Raw genomic sequence first — 22,394 nt, forward strand, 5'->3', positions numbered from 1 at the left:
GTGATCTGTGCCAGGGAGGGTAGAGAAGCAAAAGGCCAAAATGAGCACTAACCAATGAGAAAATCTTGTGCTCCAGACACTGGAAGGCCATGGTCTTCCCATCTCCCAGTGATGAACCATGAGTCCCATCCTTGGCCAACTGGTCCACAGTCAAGGATTAGTGTTCTTTCTGAACTCAGGACTTGAGCATACAGTCAAGGTATGAATCTACTCCCTTATACATTTCATAAAACCTAACAATAAGAAGCAAGGGCTTTCATTATATCCATCCTACTCCCAACCCCAGCTTTCAGAATCCCACTAGTTTCACTTGTTTCCCCAAAAGAGACTTCCAAAGCTTCTAAGTGAAGTATAATGCACCTACAGAAACATGTACATAGCATACACATGCAGCTCAGTGGATTTTCATAAGTTTTACACACTGTAACCAGCAACCAGTCAAAACTGACTTTTTAAATAAACCCAAAATGGATCAAAGACCTAAAAGTGAGACCTGAAACCATAAGGCTTCTGGAAGAAAACGTAGGCAGTACACTCTTTGACATCAGTATTAAAAGGATCTTTTCGGACACCATGCCTTCTCAGAGAAGGGAAACAATAGAAAGAATAAACAAATGGGACTTCATCAGATTAAAGAGCTTCTTCAAGGCAAATGAAAACAGGATTGAAACAAAAAAACAACCCACTAACTGAGAAAAAATATTTGCAAGTCATATATCTGACAAAGGTTTAATATCCATGATATATAAAGAACTCTCGCAACTCAACAACAAAACGTCAAACAACCCAATCAAAAAATAGGCTGGAGACATGAACAGACATTTCTCCAAAGAAGATATACTGATGGCCAATAGGCACATGAAAAGATGCTCATCGTCGCTGATCATCAGGGAAATGCAAATCAAAACTACACTAAGATATCACCTTACACCCGTTAGAATGACAAAAATATCTAAAACTAATAGCAACAAATGTTGGAGAGGTTGCGGAGAAAAAGGAACCCTCATACACTGCTGGTGGGAATGCAAACTGGTGCAGCCACTATGGAAAACAGTATGGAGATTCCTCAAAAAATTAAAAATAGAACTACCATACGATCCAGCCATCCCACTACTGGGTATTTATCCAAAGAACTTGAAGTCAGCAATCCCAAAAGTCCTATGCACCCCAATGTTTATTGCAACACTGTTTACAATAGCCAAGACGTGGAAGCAACCTAAGTGTCCAGCAACAGACGAATGGATAAAGAAGATGTGGTATATATATACAATGGAATACTACTCAGCTGCAAAACAGAACAAAATCATTCCATTTGCAATAACATGGATGGACCTTGAGAGAATTATGTTAAGTGAAATAAGCCAGCGAGAGAAGGATGATCTGTGTATGACTCCACTCATATGAGGAATTTAAAATTATGGAGTAAGAACAGTTTAGTGGATACCAGGGGAAAGGTGGGGTGGGGGGTGGGCAAAAGGGTGAAGTGGTGCACCTACACCATGACTGACAAACATTAATGTACAACTGAAATTTCACAAGATTGTAACCTATCAATAACTCAATTAAAAAAAAATCCCTACTGTTAAAAAAAAAAAAAAACTGACTTTTTAATAGAGACACACAAGGTCTATTTAGCTTTACTAAAAATGGCAAGCCCTGGCCTCCATGCTAGTATCTTCCATGGGATTCCTATAACCTTGCAAACCAAGTTCTGCTTTCAACACTGTAAAGGAAACACTCACTTAGCATTCTCCATCCCCACTCACTCAATATATCTTTTAATAAGGAGGCTGTCATCAGAACTGTAAAATCTCACAATGCTAATCCTTACTCCCACCAACCCTCCCACTGTTTTATGTGGTGGGAATCACAACGTGATGACATCAGGAGGGATCCTCAGAATTCTTCTGGTCTGGCCATGGCCCACAGCTGAGTTACAAGTTGGTCTGATACGTGTTTTTCTATAGCTGCTTATTATTTGCACAGACCCTTCTGTATTAGAAGGTAGGTGTGGAAGCCTGCACAGCTCAGCTTCTCAAGCTTTCTCCACAAAAATAACATCTAAGTCCTTTATTTTCTCCCATTGCTAGACCTTGTTGAAGTACTCCAAATCTTAATTTTAAACAACCAGTATTAAAATCCAGGTCACTATTTGTAGTGGAACTATTTTTACATATGAAAGCCAACACACACGTCCAGTGGAAAATGACCAACAGCAGCCCCTGCAGAGCTTCACTAGCATCTTCAGAGGCGTGTTTTAGGAACGCCTTCAAATTGCACGCTTGCATCTACTGACACAAATACATAAATATCCTCAAACAGGGCCCAGTAGTAATGTGGATGAAACCAGCATCCATTTGCCTCTTCAGATCAGCCTCCAGCCGTCCCCACTCTGCTCTTGGACTGTGTGGTTGACCTATAAGCTCCGCTCTTTGGCTTCTGGTTGGGTTTGGCCAAGAAGAGCCCTAACAGAGATCAGAGTAGAGGAGGAGAATGAGATTGCGGTATTTATCCCCTGGCTTCCTCCCCATAGGATGCCCTCAGGTTGGCTGCATCCCTCCACAGGGAAGGCTGCATTGTTCTCAAGGTAGTCTTCTTGACAGGACTGAGTCCTCCCAAGTTCCCATAACTGATGCCCTTTCCTGGGCCTAGGGGTGGTAACAGCTCTGAAGTTACCAGCCCTGTGGGTACTGTACTATCCCTTATTGTTTCCTTCCAGCCTACCAATACCTTTTCAATTTATTAAACCCTCTCAAATTATCCTAATTTGAGGATGCCATCTGTTTTTCGTAGGGATTCTGATTGATACAAGGACCCTCCACTCAGAACTTATAGTTCCTTCTACCTTTTACAAATATTGCTGTCCCTTTCACCTTTTAAAAATATTGTTACTAAGGGCTGGCCCCGTGGCCGAGTGGTTAAGTTCGCGCACTCCGCTGCAGGCGGCCCAGTGTTTCGTTAGTTCGAATCCTGGGCGGGGACATGGCACTGCTCATCAGACCACGCTGAGGCAGCGTCCCACATGCCACAACTAGAAGAACCCACAACGAAGAATACACAACTATGTACCGGGGGGCTTTGGGGAGAAAAAGGAAAAAATAAAATCTTTAAAAAAAAAAAAAATATTGTTACTAAATCATGTAAATGTTTTCCTGACTTGGAAGCTAACGGAGATGAATCAAAACTGAGAAAGACAGAATAATAATGGAACTTTGGTACTCTTGGCTAGGGCCAAATGTAGCATCAAGGTGCGACTATCATCAAGAACTACATACAAATAATGAGAACTCACATTTCCCTAAAACACAAACGCTCTTTCTGATATTCTCTAGCATGAGTTTTTATGTTCGTTTAAGTTTTATGGACACATTATTATTTTAATCGATCAGTGATTGAGGATTTCAAGCCACACTAGAAAGCAATATCAAACAAAAAAGCTTGAAAGAAACTGGGACTCTAATCAGGATTCCAAATAGATAAAGGTCCCACCATTTGGGTCAGAGAGCAATCTGTTCTCTGTTTTGGAGATCCGCCCAACTCCCAACTGCTTTGTAAGCTGTCAAGCAAGCACCATACACATAATATGATTATCCCCTCTTCCATGCTTTATTCCAGTTCTTTATATGATTAGACCTTGGATTTGGCATCATAAAAAGCACACTGCTCTAGAAAGAGACGTGAGGGCTCTAGGTCCAATTCTATTACATATCGTCTGGATCATTCTGCACAAGTTGCCTAACCTCTTTGGGCCTCAGTTTTTTCATTTATGAAATGAAAAGGGGTACATGCAACTTCTCAAACTTTTGTGGGTTTTTTAAACCAAATTATTATAAGAGAGAGTAAATAACTTCTTCTTATGCAACCTGGAAGCCAAAGGCTAAAGCTGTTTCCCACAATCAAGAAATTTCTTTGGAGTCTTTCATTTCAGATTGAAATTTCAAGCTAATTTGGTTTATTCTCAATCAAAAAAAGAATGTTTAGGGGCTGGCCAGTGGCATAGTGGTTGAGTTTACATATTCCACTTTGGTGGCCTGGGGTTTGCAGGTTCAGATGCCAGGTGCAGACCTACACACCACTCACTAAGCCATGTGGTGGCAGCATCCCACATGCAAAATGGAGGAAGACTGGCACGGATGTTGGCTCAGCAACAGTCTTCCTCAGGCAAAAAGAGGAAGATTGGCAACAGATGTTAGTTCAGGGCCAATCTTCTTCACTAAAAAAAAGAAAAGAATGGGGCTGGCCCCGTGGCCGAGTGGTTAAGTTCGCGCGCTCCGCTGCAGGCGGCCCAGTGTTTCGTCAGTTTGAATCCTGGGCGCGGACATGGCACTGCTCATCAGACCACGCTGAGGCAGCGTCCCACATGCCACAACTAGAAGAACCCACAACGAAGAATACACAACTATGTACCGGGGGGCTTTGGGGAGAAAAAGGAAAAAATAAAATCTTTTAAAAAAAAAAAAAAGAAGAAGAATGTTTATGTTTATTTTAATATAAAAATGTTTTACAATACTCACCAATATACGTAAGTCCTAAAGCATACTAACCCTTTCATCCAGCAATTCTACTTCTAAGAAGCTATTTTGGAGATATGCTCCATGTGTACACAAAGATTCATACATAAGACTGGTAACTATAGCATTTATCTGCAAGACTGAAAAATGGGAAATATTCTAAACTTAACAGTGTGCTAAATTCATTATGGTAAATTCATGTACAGTCCATTATGTCATTCAATTTTTTAAAAAGAATAAATTGATACGGAAAAACATCCATGGTACATTTTCAGGTGAAGAAAGAAAGTCATAGAATAATATTTATTACGATATTGTTTATATTTTTAAAAATTACAAATAGGATATGTGTGTTTGTAAGTATATTTTTCTAAATATCCATGTTTGTCAATGTTTAGAAAAAGGTCTGAGTGGATATCCACTGAATTGTTAAAAATAGCTACCCATGGGGAGGGGACTAGGTTGGGAGGTCATCAAGAATATCAACTTTTCACTCTATATGGTTTTGTATTGTTTAGATTTTTTTTCCCAAATATCTCATTTCACTGAATTTAAGATACCAATGACTTTGAGACTCAACATTAGATTATGTACCACTAAAGGAAAAAACTGCCAGTAAAACTATAAGATACCATTAGTTTTAAGATGTAGCCCGTTTTAGATATATCAAAATGTGTGTGCAGGGGGTTGAAATGGAAATGTATGCCTAGGATCAATAAAATACAATATATGACTTCAGAAATTTTTACAATATACAAAAAATAACATTGGCACTCTAGAACGATTCATCACATTTTCTGTACCAAATTTTTGGTTTTCAGTTAACTAATAATTAAACATGACCCTCAAGTGGTCTTCTTTTTTTAATCAAATATCTACTTAGCCATTTTTGATCTGTGTGGTTTTATTCCTTACTCTACTCAGCAGTATCCTCATGCTTCACAAAGGGCCCTCACATTGTGATAATTAAGAAACGTTCTGTGCTTCCCTACCTTATCATCTATATAAGTATACCTTTCATCCATATAAGTATATTATATATGTGTATAATTTCATTCCTATATTCTAAGCATCTCAAATAGGTTCTAATTCTGCCCTTTGGATCAGTGGAGCTGTTGAATCAAATAAGACCCAAGACATTAACCTCTGGGACATCTTTTGAAATTAGATGATATTTAGCTACCAATAATGACTGTTTGGAAATAAACTGGGGAACCAATTTGTTTACCTACAAACTATTTTCACATGATATTCACTATATTTTTCTAGCTTGATGATAAATATGTGCCTCCAACTCTTACTTCTTTCAAACAATATTTAAGAGAATATTTGAGATTGGGCTGAAATAAAGATTGCCACTTTCACCTTTGTGGCCTTTCACTTTATCGTAGAGAAAATTAAACAGATTAGGTACAGGTACACTTTTAAAGTAATGAATGACTTTTTAAAAAATAATGAAGGGCTGGCCCAGTGGTGTAGTGGTTAAGTTTATGCACTCTGATTCAGCGGCCCAGGGTTCACAGGTTTGGATCCCAGGCGCAGACCTACACACCACTCATCCAGCCATGCTGTGGCAGCAACCCACATACAAAACAGAGGAAGACTGCCACAGATGTTAGCTCAGGGCCAACTTTCCTCAAGCAAAAAGAGAATGATTGGCAACAGATGTTAACTCAGGGCCAAACTTCCCCCAAAAAAAGAAACAAAGAAGAAAAAAAAGAATGAATGCCTCCTAGAATTTATTATATTCCTGGAGTCTTCCAATTGATTGATTATTGTTTTTAGTACATCCCAAAAGATAATAATGATGAGCTGAAGAAAATTTTGTAAAGCAAGGAAACACTAAACAATAAGCATTCTTGGTAATTCAGCATCACAACAACCATGAAACAATTATTTAACAATTTTTTGTCAACAATCTGCTAGGGTACAACTAAGACAACTGATTACCTTAGCCAAGAAGGAAAGACAGAGGTAATTTAAAGAAGAAATACCTCTCCTCAATCATCAATAAGAGTTAGGAGAAGCTTACTTCTCAGAAAGCTTTCACCTTTGATGTTTTTTTTCTTAGAGATGAGACTCAAATGTTTCCAGTTCAAATCACTGTGCGCTGGAAGTGCACAGTGGGTATTGGCAAGGAAGTGAGCAATAGACAAAGGCATCCTTTTTGGCTTCTAGAATTAAAAATCTTGACTAAAACATCTCACTTTTCAAACATCTAGTCCTCTCAAAGATGTGCACCACACACACCTTCCTCCTTCAAAGATTCTGAAAAGGCCAAACACCCAGACTCAGAGTCCAAACATAGACCTTACTCTGTGTGCACAAAACACCACAGTAATTGATCATTTCAAAAAGCCAATGGCATATGGTGGCATTTGCATCCCAACTGAAGAAACTGCTTATCAGCAAACTGAACAGAATTTTGGATGTGAAGAAATCTTAGAAATCATCTAGTTAAACCTTTTCATTTTATAGGAGGGAAAATTGAGGATTAGGGCAATTAAATGACTCAAGGTCAGTGCTGATAAGTGGCAAAGACCAAGGCTTCCAACTCCTCGTGTTCTTTAAATTATACTCGACTGCCTCTTTTCTGGAACAGAACAAAACAAACTACTCAAACAGCCTTAGGAGATTTGTGCATTCTTTTGCTTGTCAACTGCTATAATATTTTTGGAAATCACTGTCAAAAACCACACTATGAAAATAAACAAAAGGATTTGGTGGGAATATCAAAACCTGCAGAGGAAGGGGTATGTTTAGTTCTCAAAAGTATAAGTATATTCATTATATGTATAATAATAATAGCAGAAAACACTTTATATGTTTTAAGGGCTTTACATATATTAACTAATTTAATCTTCAAAACCACCCAAGAAGTAGTTTCCATTATCATTGACACTTCAGGGATGTGGAAACGGGGGCGTAGAAAGTTTAACAAACTACCAGGGCCACAAGCTAAGAAGCAAGGAGTCGGGACTTAATCCCTCGCCATCTTGCTCTGTCTCTGCTTTTAATCACAACATTATTATACTACATCACTGCTTCATAATACAAAGTACAAACAGTAAACTTGACATTTCCCTGGTTCATAAACATGCTCAGTAGAAGATCCAATTTTTAAAGGTTTATGGAGGTTAACAAAGATTTTAAAACACTCTTAACTACAACCTTATGACTCACCAAACCTTTCAGCAAATCTGCTAATAGAGTAATAACACGGCAACTCTAAATCTTTTTCCTATATGAACCTCAAGTTAAAAAGGAGAGAGAGATTAAGGAGGGAAAGGAACAAAAAAGGCAAAATAAGAGAACTAAGCTATTCACAAACTACACAATCAAGTTCCTGAATAATTGACAGTTTGCCAATATTCATGTTGGGATGAATCTCTCAGATCAATTCCTCTGAAAAAAATGGCTGAAAGCAAATTCAAAACATCCTGTTTCAAATTTAAGACTTTTCAATACTTCCAAGAAGAGATGCAAAAGAAAAACTTAGGATGTAGAAAGTACTGATATTGTGGCACCATATAAGAAGAGAGAAAAATATTTATTACTAAAACTACACCATCTTGTTATTAAAGAATACATAACTGGAGAGCAAGAACAAGTATTGGTCTATTCAGATCTCAAAAACTGTCATGTGAGCTATCTGGGCCATCTTCCCTTTGGCTTACCCATAAGTACTATAAAAATGGCCACACAGCCTTATCTTAGACTCAGACTCCACAAAGTCTTAAAACGTTCAAAGTCCAAGGCATAAAAATCTACAACTCCAATCTGCTTGCCATTATTTTATATGCACTGTAAACTTCCTTGAGTTTACACACTCAGCTCTGGCTCACTGGCGCCCTGTCCTCAGTAAGCGAGATCACACGCATTCACTCAACAGGTCCCTGCTGGTGCAGCAGTTTAGTGTTGCTGCTGTTTTTAAAGTCCACACGGCCTGATGCAAACACATTAAAGGCACCTAAATCAGCCCGACTTAGATCAGAATACAGAGTTTATATCTACAGAGCTGTCTTGGTATAATTTCTAACTTTGCTTCATGGAGAACAGAGCTCGTGACTTGATTATCGTAAAGGACTAGCAGGAGAGGGAAGAGAGAGAATGGAAAATGATAAGCAGTCCAGTTACGTCTTCTTGTCCTCCTCAGGTGGCTTAGTTTACCTAGGCAGACGATAGTAAAGGGACGTAGTGAACAGAATGATGAGGACCGTCCACACAGAAATGAGTGCCAAGCTGAACTCTGATAGAAAAGGAAGGGCGAAGGCAATGGGATGCCTCCCCACCTTCACCGTAAAAGCATGTTTTTTCATAGTTATTGCTGACCTTCCTACAGAGCATCTCGCACCACAGACTAATGTAATAATCACTAAGTAAGCATGGAGTCCCTGAGCCATATTCCACAATCTTGACTGACTCATCACAATCTAATAGGAAGAAGAACACCAGCAGGAAAGGAGATGCAGAAGCCCACGAGGTAAGGCGGGGATTGATCCTAACACTTCCCTCTGTCACTCGAAAACAGAAATTACCTAGAAAATGGCAAGGCTGATGACCCCAGAGAGGCAAATTCATGAGTTCTGACCAGATTTAAGGAATTTCTCTTTAGCTCTAAACTTCTCTCTAGCTCTATGACAATTAATCTAGAAATCATTTCAATAAATATTTTAGAAAATCAGCATTGCTAAGAATTGATTGAATGAAGAGAAGGTTCTGTTCATCATTTACTTAACAGACTGGAGAAACACCAATATCACTCGGCTGAGTAAAATGAGTTGATTCTCTTAGTCAAATTTCTCACACAAACCATGAGCAGCATTTGGTTTTCCTCTGTGGTCAGCGATGCCAACATCCAGACCTTGGATTCTTTTCCAGAACAGGCCTCATTCTCTAGAAATGGGACTTTCTGAGCCCAGAAGGGATGCTGTGATCTACCGAACCATAAAGCCCACTGGTGTTCTCGTTTCCAAAAGAAGTCTAATCCTTAATATCCCTAGACTGTTTTTCCAAAGGCCCCTAAACACACAAAGCCTTCTGTTTGAAGTTTACCCTCCTCCCTAGCAAGCACAAGGACATACCTTCACGTTTAAAATAACTTTATTACATCTTTGAAAGCAGCAACCCTTTATTTTCTAGTGGATCTGCTGCCTTTCAACTCTCTCAGGTATCTTTCTTCATGTCAAAAGCAGTTAATTTTCCTTCTCTAAAAGCTCTAAGGCAGAAACCTCCCACTTAGCATTAACCACCAATTAACAAAGCATAGAGCATATCTCTATACGAATGTGTGTGAATGGATGAGGGCGTATGGTGTGTGTGCACCTATGGGACCACAGACATTTAGACAAACGTACATAGTAACACAGCTTATAGAAAATGAATAGTTTAAATAATTAACGTAGTTGTCCTTATAATAATGTATTAGGTACATACAAATTTAAATATGTGCTTTTATCTATATGTACAGATATTACATACATATTATAGTTTGTGAAATTTACCTTCACTTTAACTTTTACATCTATAAGATTTCTAACAGTATTAATAAATATATTATGGCTCCTTTCTATGATTAAAAACACTTAAAAGAATATATTTTTCTCTCTAGTAAATGCCCTGAATTATGGTCTGATCATCTTTTTCATTGAAAAAGATCAGGTCTCTCCCTCTAAATACTTTAGAATTTAAGCAATTGGAAACGGAAGCAATTGTGTCAGAGAAATCAACTCTTAATTCCATGTGCAGATAACCCTGGCTTCACTTTACAAAATACTCTAAGAACCTGTATTTCATTTAAATTGCTTACAATTCCAGAAGGTCCAAGTAGGAGCTTTAAATTTTGCAAAGCATCTCCTGCACAGGCCGGTTGAGCCCTGGTGTGCTCAATATTTTATCATGTGAGAACAGCATTTCATAGAACAGGATGGAACACACAGTAGCAGGTTTAGAAGGACATATTTACATATATATACACTGATAGTCTGAAAGGACACACAGTAATATGTTAACAGTGATTTTTTTCTGGGTGGATTTCAGGAAACTTTTTCTACTTATCTGCTTCTTCCATTTATTCCTATAAGAACATCCCTCCTATTGTTTGTTTAATAAGTCTGCTGAATGGAAAAGGAAATCTATGCTTACAATCATTCCACAAACACCAAAATACACAATGAATCCATTTATAAAACGTGTATACCAAGGAGCAGATCTATCAAAATCTATTGTGACTCAGATAAAAAATACTGTACAGTGTATTTTGGGGTCTCAGTCAGTGAACGGCATCTTGGCCACCACGGCCTGTATTTAGACTCAGTGCGGGCAGGGGAGGTGGAATGGGGCAACCCTCACACAGAAGACAACATGGTGAGAGTCTATGTGCATGATTGATTCTAACTGGCCTGGTCTAGGTATGGACTCATTCAGGAGCACATGCTCCATTATCCATGTCAAAGTAACAAAAGGAGTAGTGTGACATTCTGCGTGAAATCTCCCATTCCTGTGCAGGGCCGTGCTGTGGGGCAATGAAAGACCTTTTATAATTCTTATAATTCTGAATGATGCTGACACTTAACTACCCTCCTAGGAACCAGAACAGAAGTTAATGGGCCTGTCCAAAAAGGCTCCATAGAACTCAAGAATCTAAAACGCCCAGACTCAGGTGTGTTCCAGCACGGCTCTTGTTCCTCTCTCTTTATATATACAGTACGTGAAATACAGAGGTTACAAGAAAAAATCTAGGGTAGGGAGTATAAGACGTCTGGGCCAGAACTCTTAAGAAAAACCTCACATCACAGTACCAAAATTTCTCTCATACTGCAGAGATGTGAGGTGCTATCAGCATATAATAATGCTTTATTCTTATTCAGACTAAAATATCAATCCCTAGGCGAGATGATCTTATTACAGGCTTACTGTGTGAACACATTGCATATAGTCAGTTATCACATGTTAAACCCCACACACCCCACAAAGACATTTTCGACAGAGTGGTAGGACATATGTGGGTGGCTCCCCAACCCCCCAAAGGAAGTGCCGTACTCAGCTTTTAGTGCCTGTATATGCTTGACTGCAGCTGGCCCTCTGAGGAAAGCCTATCCACAGACCTGTTCCAAGAGCTTTGCTTCGATCTGGGCAAACCCCCACACTTACAGCCATAAATGCATTGGCACTGAGAAAGACTGCTGAGGATGTGGCACTCCAGGTGTGGCTTTATTTTTCACTTCACCGGGTCAGCTATTTAGGCCTAGTCTTCTCCATTGGCTTGATGCTCTGTTCACACCATCTTGGGTAACACATCACATTATTCTTCCTTATAAAAACAAATAAACTCAAATGAGCATTCAGAGACAGTTCACCCCTCCGAACACCTCTGCTTTCCCCTCTGATTTATGTGACACGCTTTTGATCCCACCCATTCCCAAGCCTCCCACACTTTCAGCTCAGGAATGGCCAGATGCCCTCCTTCACTCCTCGGGTTTCCCACCTTCCTTGCCTCTGCAGACGTGCACAGCCCTGAGGATCTCAGCCTGCTGGCCACCACTGAGTCACCAGGAGCACAGCACTGCAGTACCTAGCACTACCCGCCATCAACTACCGCCACTGAGTCAAGACACTGTACTCTTCACTTCCCACCCTACAGAAAAACTTGTCCGTCCTGTGAAGATGGACCAAAAAGAAAAAAAAAAATGTTTTCATACTTATAATGGCTCCCCTCTGAACCAGTGCATCTGAAATTTATACAGTTCTGGAGAACAAGGTGCTGGATACATTAGTTCCTAGCCGATTCTGTTCATAGCAGCTGGTTTCTAAAATAATTGGTTACTCTGAAATAACTCCAATCCACTTACATGCAATACAGTGCCCCCGTTTAAAATCAACGGTCAAAAATAAAAGTTACAATTCAATAAGGCATCACATGTTTCATAACTGAGTGTGGAGAGAAGGGGTATGAGAAATAATCAGGCCTCCTGAAGAATCCAGCCGGGGAAGCTGGTTTACTGAACTCCTCGAGTTGCATTTTCCATTCTCCCAGCCACTTGCAAGTATGGACCTTCTCAATTCCAGCCGCCAGTGTTTCAGACTACAGTCCCTTGCAAGAAACTGACAGTCTGATAATTTACGAGCACGTTGGGCAACACACAGAGAGACTTTGCACAAACAGTGAGAGTTAGAGCTAACACACAGACAGGAAGGAAAAATGGAATGCCTTATCAGAACAGAGGGTTTCTATCTTTCATAGATAGCACATTGTTTGATACATACGTCTGCACTGACGTATATCATAGGAGTTTTTTTTTTTTTTAGTTATAATCTGTTTATTTAGTGGTTTAGCCAGAGAACCTTATATAACACATTCCTGTTTCAAATGTAGCAACCTGTATGGCATTGCACTCAGAGAAAATTCAGACTCCCCACAGCAGGTCCCATTAGTCACCCCAATCATTTTACGCTGCAAGGTTTCTATATAATTGATGAAAAATCAAGAACTACCACTAGCAAGAGTAAAAGAAAGATTCAGCAATCAGCTTTACCCTATATTCAAAAGCTAGCAGTCTGATGGTATAATTTTAGAGATTTTAGCAAACCATATTCATCCTGATTTTCATAGATTACATGAGCCTGACCTATGGAGGGAAAGGAGTCCAGTTTTCTAAGCCAAAACACACGTGAGCCTACTTCAGCCTTCCAGGGTAGAGCACAGGATCACTCCGTCTGCCTCAGCGCTGGGGTGTTACATGACCACAACCTTCGCATCTGATTTCCTTAACAAAGAAGCCGTAGATCTGCACGCTGGTTTGGCCAGAAAGCCCATAATACAGCTGCAGCTGAGGAACTTCCATTCATGCTAGCTCAATAAACAATGTGTATTATATAATGAATGAGCCTTTCCTAGGAACCCTGCTATTGGAAAACACAGGCACTTTCTGCATACTTTAAGCCAGTCTACAAGGAGCAGTTAGTTACCCCTCGTGAGATCAAATGTGGACCGAGTAATGTATAAATCCAAACAGCTTACACTCTTAGATGCCTTTGCTATCACCCTAATTTATTTTTGCTTGACAAGAAATTACATAATAAAGAATAATTTCAGTTAACTCTAAACTATACAGAGAACATTGACACAGCAGCCAGCAAGCCCCCAAGTGATGTTAGCTTTCAGCTCCATGTTCCCTGCGTTGCCTAAGAAATAAGGGGGTTGGGGGGGGGGGCAGTGGGAGGAGGAAGAGGAGGGGAGAGAGAACCAGCTATCTATGAAAATACTTACAGCCTCCGAGTCTTCAATTCCATGCAGGTACAAATTGTCATACATGGAGGTCTGATAATCCAGAGCGCCTCTTCCCAGGCAAAAACAAAATTGCTACAGAAGCCACAGCTGGAGCTAAAAGACAGAAAAGGCCTTTGTGGAAGAACTGCGCCTGCCTTATCAATTCCTGTGGGTTCACCAGGCTAGATGCTATTCATTCACATCCTACAGGGTGAGGCTATCCCCAGAGGCAGTCCAGACCTGGCATTTATTCTGCCTTCCCAACACAGAGCATAAAAAAGCAAAACCCTTCCTCAACCACAGACCGGTGACTGAGCTAGGAAAGCGCCCTCTGATTGGCTCGGTTTCCCTGCTTCAGTCAGCTGAAGAGCGTTCCCTCGGAGAGCGGAGGGCGACTCAGAGCATCCTACACAGCACAGAGCTGCTTCCTGTTTCCCCTGTATCGTAGAGTTCTGCAAGAAACACTTAATCAGTATCTAAAGGGCTGCTTGGAATGTTTGGAAAGGCAGACTATTGAATACTCTAAATGCAACTGCTCATCCAATTAAATTCGCAACTGGAAGAGGGTGAGGGAGCAAAGGAGAAATTTTATCTTCAGAGGATATTGTGTAAAGACAGGTGAACTGATACTAATCTCCATCCGACATCTGTACTTAACAGACGCAATTTAAGTCAAATGGGCAATAAGTCATTTAAATTAAAAAGAAAAGGGGAAAGGGAAAATGAATCAAATAAGCAGATGGTAAGCTTTTTTTGTGGGAATTTCTAGTGTAAAACTTTTCAATATTGTCACTAGTCTCTCTGCCTCACTAGGAAGAAAACACCTCTGCGACCCAATCAGGGAAGTTTTGAAAAAGAAACCAAAAGCTCTCAAAAGCCTTTATCTAGATGCAAAATTTTTAATGTCTCTTTAGTTTGATTTTTTTAACCACTCGCTGTTAAGCAAGAGCCAATGTTTTAGGTTAAATCCTTCATCCCTTTTCCAGTGCTTAGACATTTAATATTCCTAAAACAGCACTGATCTCTTCCAAAAAACCCAAACAGAAAAGTCCTACTAGCCGTCTTCTGCTCCAACCACACCACAACTCAGTTTGCCCTAGGACAGGTCTCGCATCGGAGCTTACCTAGATGTAATACTTAAAGCTTTCTGGTCAATCAATAAAGTACTGCAGCTTTGAAACAGGAGAGTTCTACAGCGCACACTAAAAGAAGCCAGTTAAATTTGGAAACAAGGAGTTGGTGAGGGGCAAAGAATATAATCTAGAGAAGCTACATGACTCATTGGGGTAACAATGACCCAGAAACTCAGAGACACTGAGTCCAGCATCAGCTTCCCCCCTAATTGGTTGGATGACTCTGGACCAGTCACCACTTCTATGGGCTTTTGCTTCTTCACCTGCCAAATTGAGGTAAGAAATAACTCAGAGAAAGAACTTTGCAAGTCTAAAGTGCAACATAAACACTTACCAATGACAACCCTGCTTTGTCAGCCAGAAGGCATTGGCTGCAGTTCATGGGAGCTCAGCACAGGAGTAACTGGCTGGCCCTGGACCTAGAAACGAGGCCTATCCTTCTAGCCAGTATCTCTGAAAAGTGCAGCTCTTAAAGGAACAAACCTGAGTCACAAAAAGCAACATAAGAGCTACAACTGCTGAGCAGAGCACAGTTCTTTCAGGTCTGCACTGACCCATTATGGTCTCTCAATCACACTTGCTCACCTTGGAAACAGCACCAATACTTGGTCACTTTCAAATGCAAAAGACAGCAAGGGGACTCACCATCCGTCAGAACCCAAAAATGGTAGGGTTCATACAGGATGTCACCTGTGCCTACACAGAGGGAGAATGGCAGAAGAGGATGAGTGGAATCGGCAGGATTCCATAGAAAGGAACCCAGCGCCAGCTCTACCTGTTGACAACTGTCCTGGAGCAAGTCACTTCCCAGGCTGAACCTCAGCTCTCCCCTCGAAAAAGCAAGAGAACTGAAGCAAAGGATTGGTAAGCTCAAATTCCTGTATCAGATGCTGCTATTTTAACTAACTCTATAACTACCGTCATGATATTTTAGTCAAAATCTACAGAAAATTGAGGCGAGAAGGTCTTTTTTCTCCTTAGATTTTCCAGATCATTTCCTTACTTTACCACTTCAATTGAGAGTATCGATATTTCCTCAGTATCTTTAAATAGGGATCTAAATTATGGGGAAAAAAGAGGCAGTCCACTTCCATAATTCAACAAGATGAGAGAAACGGCTCCCTACTGGAAAAACTGTACATGGCTCAGTTCCTAGCCTCTGTTTTCTGGCCTCAGAGTGCTCCCTACAGCTGATGTGAGCGTCTAAAGGAAGCTTTTAAAGAGCGAAGGCTCATTTTGCGATAGACTGATGCATGCAGTAAGCACGTCTGACTCAGGGTGGGATGTCAGGAGGGAGGCAGTGGATCAAGCAGAGCAGCCTGTGGTTACTGGCCGCACCCCTCCACCCAGCCCTTCGAGGACTAAGAGCAGATGTGAAGCAGGGGCAGCCTAGCTCTGCCTGGTTCCCAGGAATTTAGAAAACTGGTGGACTCAGAATCACAAACTGTTAGGGGTGGGAGAACCCCAGAGGTCACCTAATCCAATCCTCATTTTAATACCCAGAAAGGTTAAATTGCTTTATTCAGAGCCATAATTTTCTCTGAGTGTTCCTTCTACACTCCCTTCTTGATGGGGGTTTCAAGACAAGGGATAAGGGACAGTGGGCATGGTCCCAGGAGGAATTTGGTGAAATGGAAGGAGGTCACTTTGGTAGGAAACACCCTATTTTTTCCCACACCTTTCATTCTAAAAATTGTCTAATCACAAGTCATTTGGTCACTCCCAAGCTGACAACTGAAAATCAACTAACACACTGGGGAGCTTGCCCGCAGGGTTTGGCTCTACCCAGAATAAGCAACGTACCTGCAAATCACCCTAAGGCGTCAACCCAATACTGAGGCTGATCCCAGAGCTCCGAGGAACCCTAAAGACAGACTCAGCTCTGGACTCCCCAAAGGAACCCTGAGGAGTTCCCAGAAAAACTCAAAATTCCAAGAGGATCTTGAAACTGACCATCCCTGTCCCAAGATTCTCTGTACTGAGAGCTGGCTTAGCAGAGAGAGGTCCCTGGAAGCTTCCTGGGCCTGTGTTAGATCACCTCAAGTCACCAGCTTTTGGTGAAAGGGCCTCAGGATACCAGCAGGTCTGAGTTCTGAGGGCCAAATTTCAAGGCTATCACACTTCACTGCAGCAAGAGGTGAAAAGCAGCTAAGGGATCGGCACCCTCTTGGTTCTGACTTGAAGAGTTCTCCAGTTCAGGGATTACTTGAGAGGATGAAAGCCTTCCCCTCTACCTCGGGCTACAAAGAGGAGAGTGTGAAAATCTTGTGGCTTGTCTTGTGTGGGTGTTTCTCAGGAACCCACCTTCTTCTCACTACTGAGCACTTCCAAAACTACACAGTCCCCAAAAGGCTAACTCTCATTTTGAAGTTGCTCTGCTGAATGTGTTTCTGATCCACATCCTTTCAAGTTATCTCTCATTATGATCAACAGTTCCAAAGACCCTATGAAAAGGCATGTGCTGTATGATTCTATGTTATAAATTCTGCATGATTCTTGGTGGGGAGATTATTCTTGCGATTTGACAAATGGCTCAGCTGAGCTCCATTCGGTGGAGGGAACGGTATGGTCCTCAACAAATCAGGAACGCATTCCTCTGTATCTCACGGGAACATTACTTTCGCTTAGTTTGTGTTGGCTTCAAGCTTAAGGACATGGAGTTCCTTGCCCTTACCTGAGCCGAGCTTTGTAGTACAGCAAACCTGAGGAGTCGATAGTGGAATACAAAGGACAAGCATTTCTCTTTTCAATTTGTTTGGAAAAGGAGGAGAGGAGGGAGAGAAAAGCCAAGCATGAGCTGATTAGCTCCAAGTTTTAGATAGCATGATCAAGACAAAAGGAAACTGCACTATCTAATTTTCCACGTAGATTTCTCCAAATTTAACTTTTTTAAGCCGGTGTGGTTATGTATTCCACAGCAGGACTCTGAGAGGTCAGGGAAGAGACACAGGAACAGTGTTGGGACTAAGCAAGGACGGACTAGCCCTTTCATTGGCTCTGTGGGCTGGAACACAAACCCAAGGCCTTTGCTTGCCAGTCAGCCTTGGGGATTATTTTGCTGTCCGTTTTTGTTTAAATTTTGACTAAGTCACTACAGTGTGCTAGATGATTTTCTCCCTCTTCTGCTCTGCAAGTATTTAATCCACTCAATTGAGTCTAGAAGTCTGTGTGGCATTGCAAGCATTAATGTGGTAACCCCTGATTCCTCCCTGATGTGCTTCACAGAGGTGGTACAGGCAAGACAGATGAAGGAGTGAAAACAAAACAAAACAAAACACTACAGACTGTGGGTCCCCCTTTCGACAGTCCTCCGAGTTTGACTTCAGACTTCGCTATGTAGGCAGGCATGTCCTTGAGTCTCTATGGGCCTCATCTGTAACACGGGGATAATCATAGTTCCGGACTTAATGAGTTAATACATGAAAGGCACATAGAAAGTGCCTGGCGCATAGCAGGCAGAAGGGAAGAATCAGCCTTCTTTTTGTTTAAGGGAAGTGGTATGGAATCAGGGCCACCTACGTCACCCAGCTCCAAGGGACCCCCACACACTGCAATTTGTGTGAATGGTGCTCCCCGGCGTGGTGTAACAGGAATACTATGGAGCAGGGGGGTTAAGAGCAGGGATGGGAGCCAGACTGCCTGCAGATCCCCACTGTGCCACTTCCCAGCTGGATAACACTCAGCAAGCTAATTTGCCTTTCTGTGCCTCCATTTCCTCATTTACGAAATGAGGATTATCCTAAGATTATTGTGTAGATTAAAAGCCTTAATACAAGAAAGTGCTCAGAATGGTGCCTAGCACAAACTCAGTGCTCCACAAGATCAGCACTTGTGCAACTGGCCTGAAGCCCTGGTGCCCTTTGTCCCTAGGGTGGGATTCCTATTACCACTCCTGACGCTGGCCTGGTCCTCTCAATTCCCACCTGGGCTCCCAGTCTCAGCCAGCAGAGCTGAGACCAGCATCCTGCCTCCTGTTTTGCCCTATTTACCTTCATGCCAGCCTCCTCCCGGCTGCCTACCTGCTTCATCTGGCCAAACTGATTGCTCCTTATGCTGAAGCTGGCATGCAGGCCCAGGCCTCCTCGGCCTGACAATACCTCAACCCTTCAGCCACCCCGCTGAACTCCACATCTTTCCTGTGTGCCCCCGGGGTACCCAGCACTCTCATGCTGGCCTTCCCAACAGCCTGGCTTCTCACCAAACTAGAATTCTGACCTCCATCACCCCCACCAGCCACTCCTGGACTGCCCCAACCCATCACAAACCACTGCCAAGAAAACGTCCCTATGAAAATCCTGTAACACACACTACTATTTAGTTCTTACCAAGGAGGCAAGAGGAGAGTGAGAAAGACAGAAAGAAACAGAGACAGGAATAAAGAGGCAGAGACAAAAAACCCTGGAGACACTCAAAGGAAGAATGAATCTGTGGACTAGCTTTCCTCCTCTCGGCCATTCTTGATGGCTCCAGGAGAAAATAAGACTTCATAATTCACAAAAGAGTGAATGTAGGTAAGGTAAAAAATTCCCATGGCCTATTCAACTTGCCAGAAAATGACAGATCCCTCCCTGTGATTGACGTATTACTCAGAAATCTCTCGCTTTCTGCAATTTCTGTTCAACAAAAAATGTCGATCTCTTAGCAAAAACATTCCGTACAGCCACAATTTTCATTAACGCTACACAACTTTGTTTTCCACGCTTCTCCAAAATGAACCAAGGAGACTCGTCCAGCTGGTCTCCTCCCTGTCGCCTATACATCGTTTAGCTAATATTATCAATGCTAATTGAACAATTACAGCTTTCAATTGCTGATTGCTCTGCACTATTTCAGAGCTGGAAACGCAAAGATCAGCAAGACATGACTGCATCCTGCTGGAAGCCGACAGAGAGATGGTGTGGTAGCAATACTGGAGATCCTTAAGATAGAAATTGAACCAAGGAGATGGCTGCAATCAAAGTTGGAGAGTAATTTGATTCCTTTATGTGCAAAGCTTCTGCAGGGGTGAGAAGCAGCAAAGAGGGAAGGAAAGGATCAGTTTCACTCACGGAGCAGGGCAGAAATGAATCAACCACCAACTCACTATATGGCCTTGGGCAAACCACTTCGCAGGCTTCCGAAGTTGCTACAAAGAATAAACAGTGCAGTTTGTTTTTTTATTTGTGAAATTTAATTTTCTATTTTGTTACTGCTTTCAGGTAAAAATTCACGTTTTTTCCCTCCCAGGGGGAGTTTTTCTCTTTGATTTCATAACATGGTCTATGTCCAGATCCATTCGGTCATCCAATAAACATCCATAAATGCTTATCGAGTACCTCGTATCTCTTCCCCAAAAAACCAGATGGTGTCGGCTCCTATTTGAAATCTTTCAAGGCTTCCCATTACTCTTAAGATAAAGACCCAAATCCTTAACACGGTCTACCATGGCCTCAATGTTTCTCTTCTCACATCCCTCATTTTTTTTGAATAGGTGCAAGAATGAGCTCGGAACATTTTTTTTTGCTGAGGAAGATTCGCCCTGAGCTAACATCTGCTGCCAATCTTCCTCTTTTTGTATGTAAGCCACTACTGCCGCATGACCACTGACAGACAAGTGGTGTATGTCCGTGCCCGGGAACCAAACCTGGGCCGCTGAAGCAGAGCATGCCAAACTTAACCACTAGGCCACTTGGGGCTGGCCCTCATATCCCTCTTTTTGTACCTCTCTCCCCCTCACTCTCTCCTCTACAGCCAGCCTGGCCTTCCTGGACACATCACACACCCTGCCACCACTGGCCTTTGTCTATTCTGAGCCCTTTGCCTGGAAACCCACACTAACCATCTCCCCCTGCTCCCATGAATATGCATTAGCGAAACTGATGAATTAATATCTTTCTCCCGAATGTGAGTTCTATGGAAAGAGGGATCAGGTAGCTTCTTGCTCACCGTTATATCTCCACTGCCTAGCACAGAGCCTTGCACATAGACAGCTTTCAATAAATATGTGAATAATTCATGATGGCCATGAACTTCTTGGCTACTTCTGCACTTTGACTGCCAAAACATTGCAGTAACTAACAAAAAACAGTTCACAAAGTGAAATGTGGATATTTTTGAGCACTAAGAAAACCTAGAACACGAGCATCCCTAGAGGGTCCTCACCAAATTGTCTTCATGCCCTGACTGGGAGTGGTCCTGTTCAGATTCAGATCATTAAATGTTAAATAATCTATGTATGCCAGTAGTGTTGTTTTAATAACATCTTTATTTCAAAGAAAACATAATTTACAACGTGTTGATAGAACTGTATTTTTTTGGTGATGGAGAAAAGACTCCATAATCTTTCATACCTTCATACCTTGCACACGATGTTCACTCTGTCTGGGAGATCTCCTCCACTGTCACACCCCTCCCTCAGCTTTTTCTGTTTGGTGAATTATTCCTTCTTTAAAGCCCAATGTAAATGTCACTAAGACCTTCCCCCACTCCCTCAGACATTAAACACTCTTTCTGTATTCCAATAACGCTCTATTCTTCTATACGTCTACTAATGGGCCTACTGCAGTATAATGTAATTCTTACTCAGCTTTATACCCTAAATGCTTCATTCTATAGAAGATCTTCAATAAATACTGGTTGCAGTAACTGAATGAGAAACATGAAAAGAAAACTCATATTTTGAGCCCCAAGGACGTTGCCTCAGTCATAATCCATGCAGCCTAGTCTAGTAGGTGTTAGAGATCTTAGGGGGAGTCAACAGAGAAGGGAATGAGGCAGAAATCTGTGAGGTCGATTTTACAGCTGCTGTAGATTTGAAAAACCAAACCACGAAAAGGAAAGAGGTGTCAGGAACTCAGGTCTGAGCTGGACTCGGGTCAGCAGTAGAGGCTCTTCTTGTGTAGAGTTAGGAGCAGAGGGGATATCAGTCGATGATAGATGGATGATGGATGGTAGTATTCGGGTCCTGGGATGTTTCCCAAAACTTTGTTGCCTCCGAACATATTTTTGCAGAAACACCTATTTCCATTTGGAAAAGAGTACCAGACCATGTAACCCTCAAGGGCAGGAACAATGTCTTATTCGTCTTGTTAATATACCTCTCTCTGACCCAGTGCCTATCACAATAACAACAAAACAGAAGTTCAATAACTAATCAGAAAAAGCTGAATAAACTAGAATGATATAGATGACCTCCACAATACAATATAGCACTGAAGAGACTATGCATCTCAAGTTCTATCATATCTCATGCAGCTGTAGGCCCAGGCATGCAAGAACTTCAACAGGGGAGTAGGGAAATCTGACTGGTTCCAAAACACTGAGCTTAGAGTAGCAATGCTCATTCTAGATCCCACCTGCAAGCAGACCTAGAGCTTTTAAATTATCACTACACTTGAGTAGGATTATCTCAGGCAATGGATTGGTCTTAAGCTTCAGGCTGATAGTTTCAGTTTCTGCAACTCAAGTGAGCGATAAGGAGAGAATGGTGGTTCTGGTGCACGC

The 22,394-nt window shown here is 41.6% G+C and overlaps 1 protein-coding gene across 12 annotated transcripts in view; it reads right to left on the minus strand.

Annotated features, from left to right (window-relative positions):
• CACNB4 (calcium voltage-gated channel auxiliary subunit beta 4) overlaps positions 1 to 22,394 on the minus strand; it is a 241,374-nt gene that overhangs the window by 112,307 nt on the left and 106,673 nt on the right. The window contains exons 1-2 of one of the 12 annotated variants that reach the window (XM_008530940.2): positions 13,780 to 14,213; positions 11,664 to 11,823 (exon numbers count right to left, since the gene is read on the minus strand). The exons of 5 other annotated variants lie outside the window; for them this stretch is intronic. In XM_008530940.2, coding sequence (XP_008529162.1) covers positions 11,664 to 11,669 — 6 coding nt within the window. In that variant the 5' untranslated portion in view covers positions 11,670 to 11,823; positions 13,780 to 14,213. Of the gene's footprint in view, positions 1 to 11,663; positions 11,824 to 13,779; positions 14,214 to 22,394 lie in introns of those variants that run through there. 6 more of the 12 variants (XM_070579770.1, XM_070579774.1, XM_070579769.1 and 3 more) reach the window with 6 other exon arrangements.

Source organism: Equus przewalskii, chromosome 17 (genome assembly GCF_037783145.1).
Source record: "Equus przewalskii isolate Varuska chromosome 17, EquPr2, whole genome shotgun sequence".
NCBI lineage: Eukaryota > Metazoa > Chordata > Mammalia > Perissodactyla > Equidae > Equus > Equus przewalskii.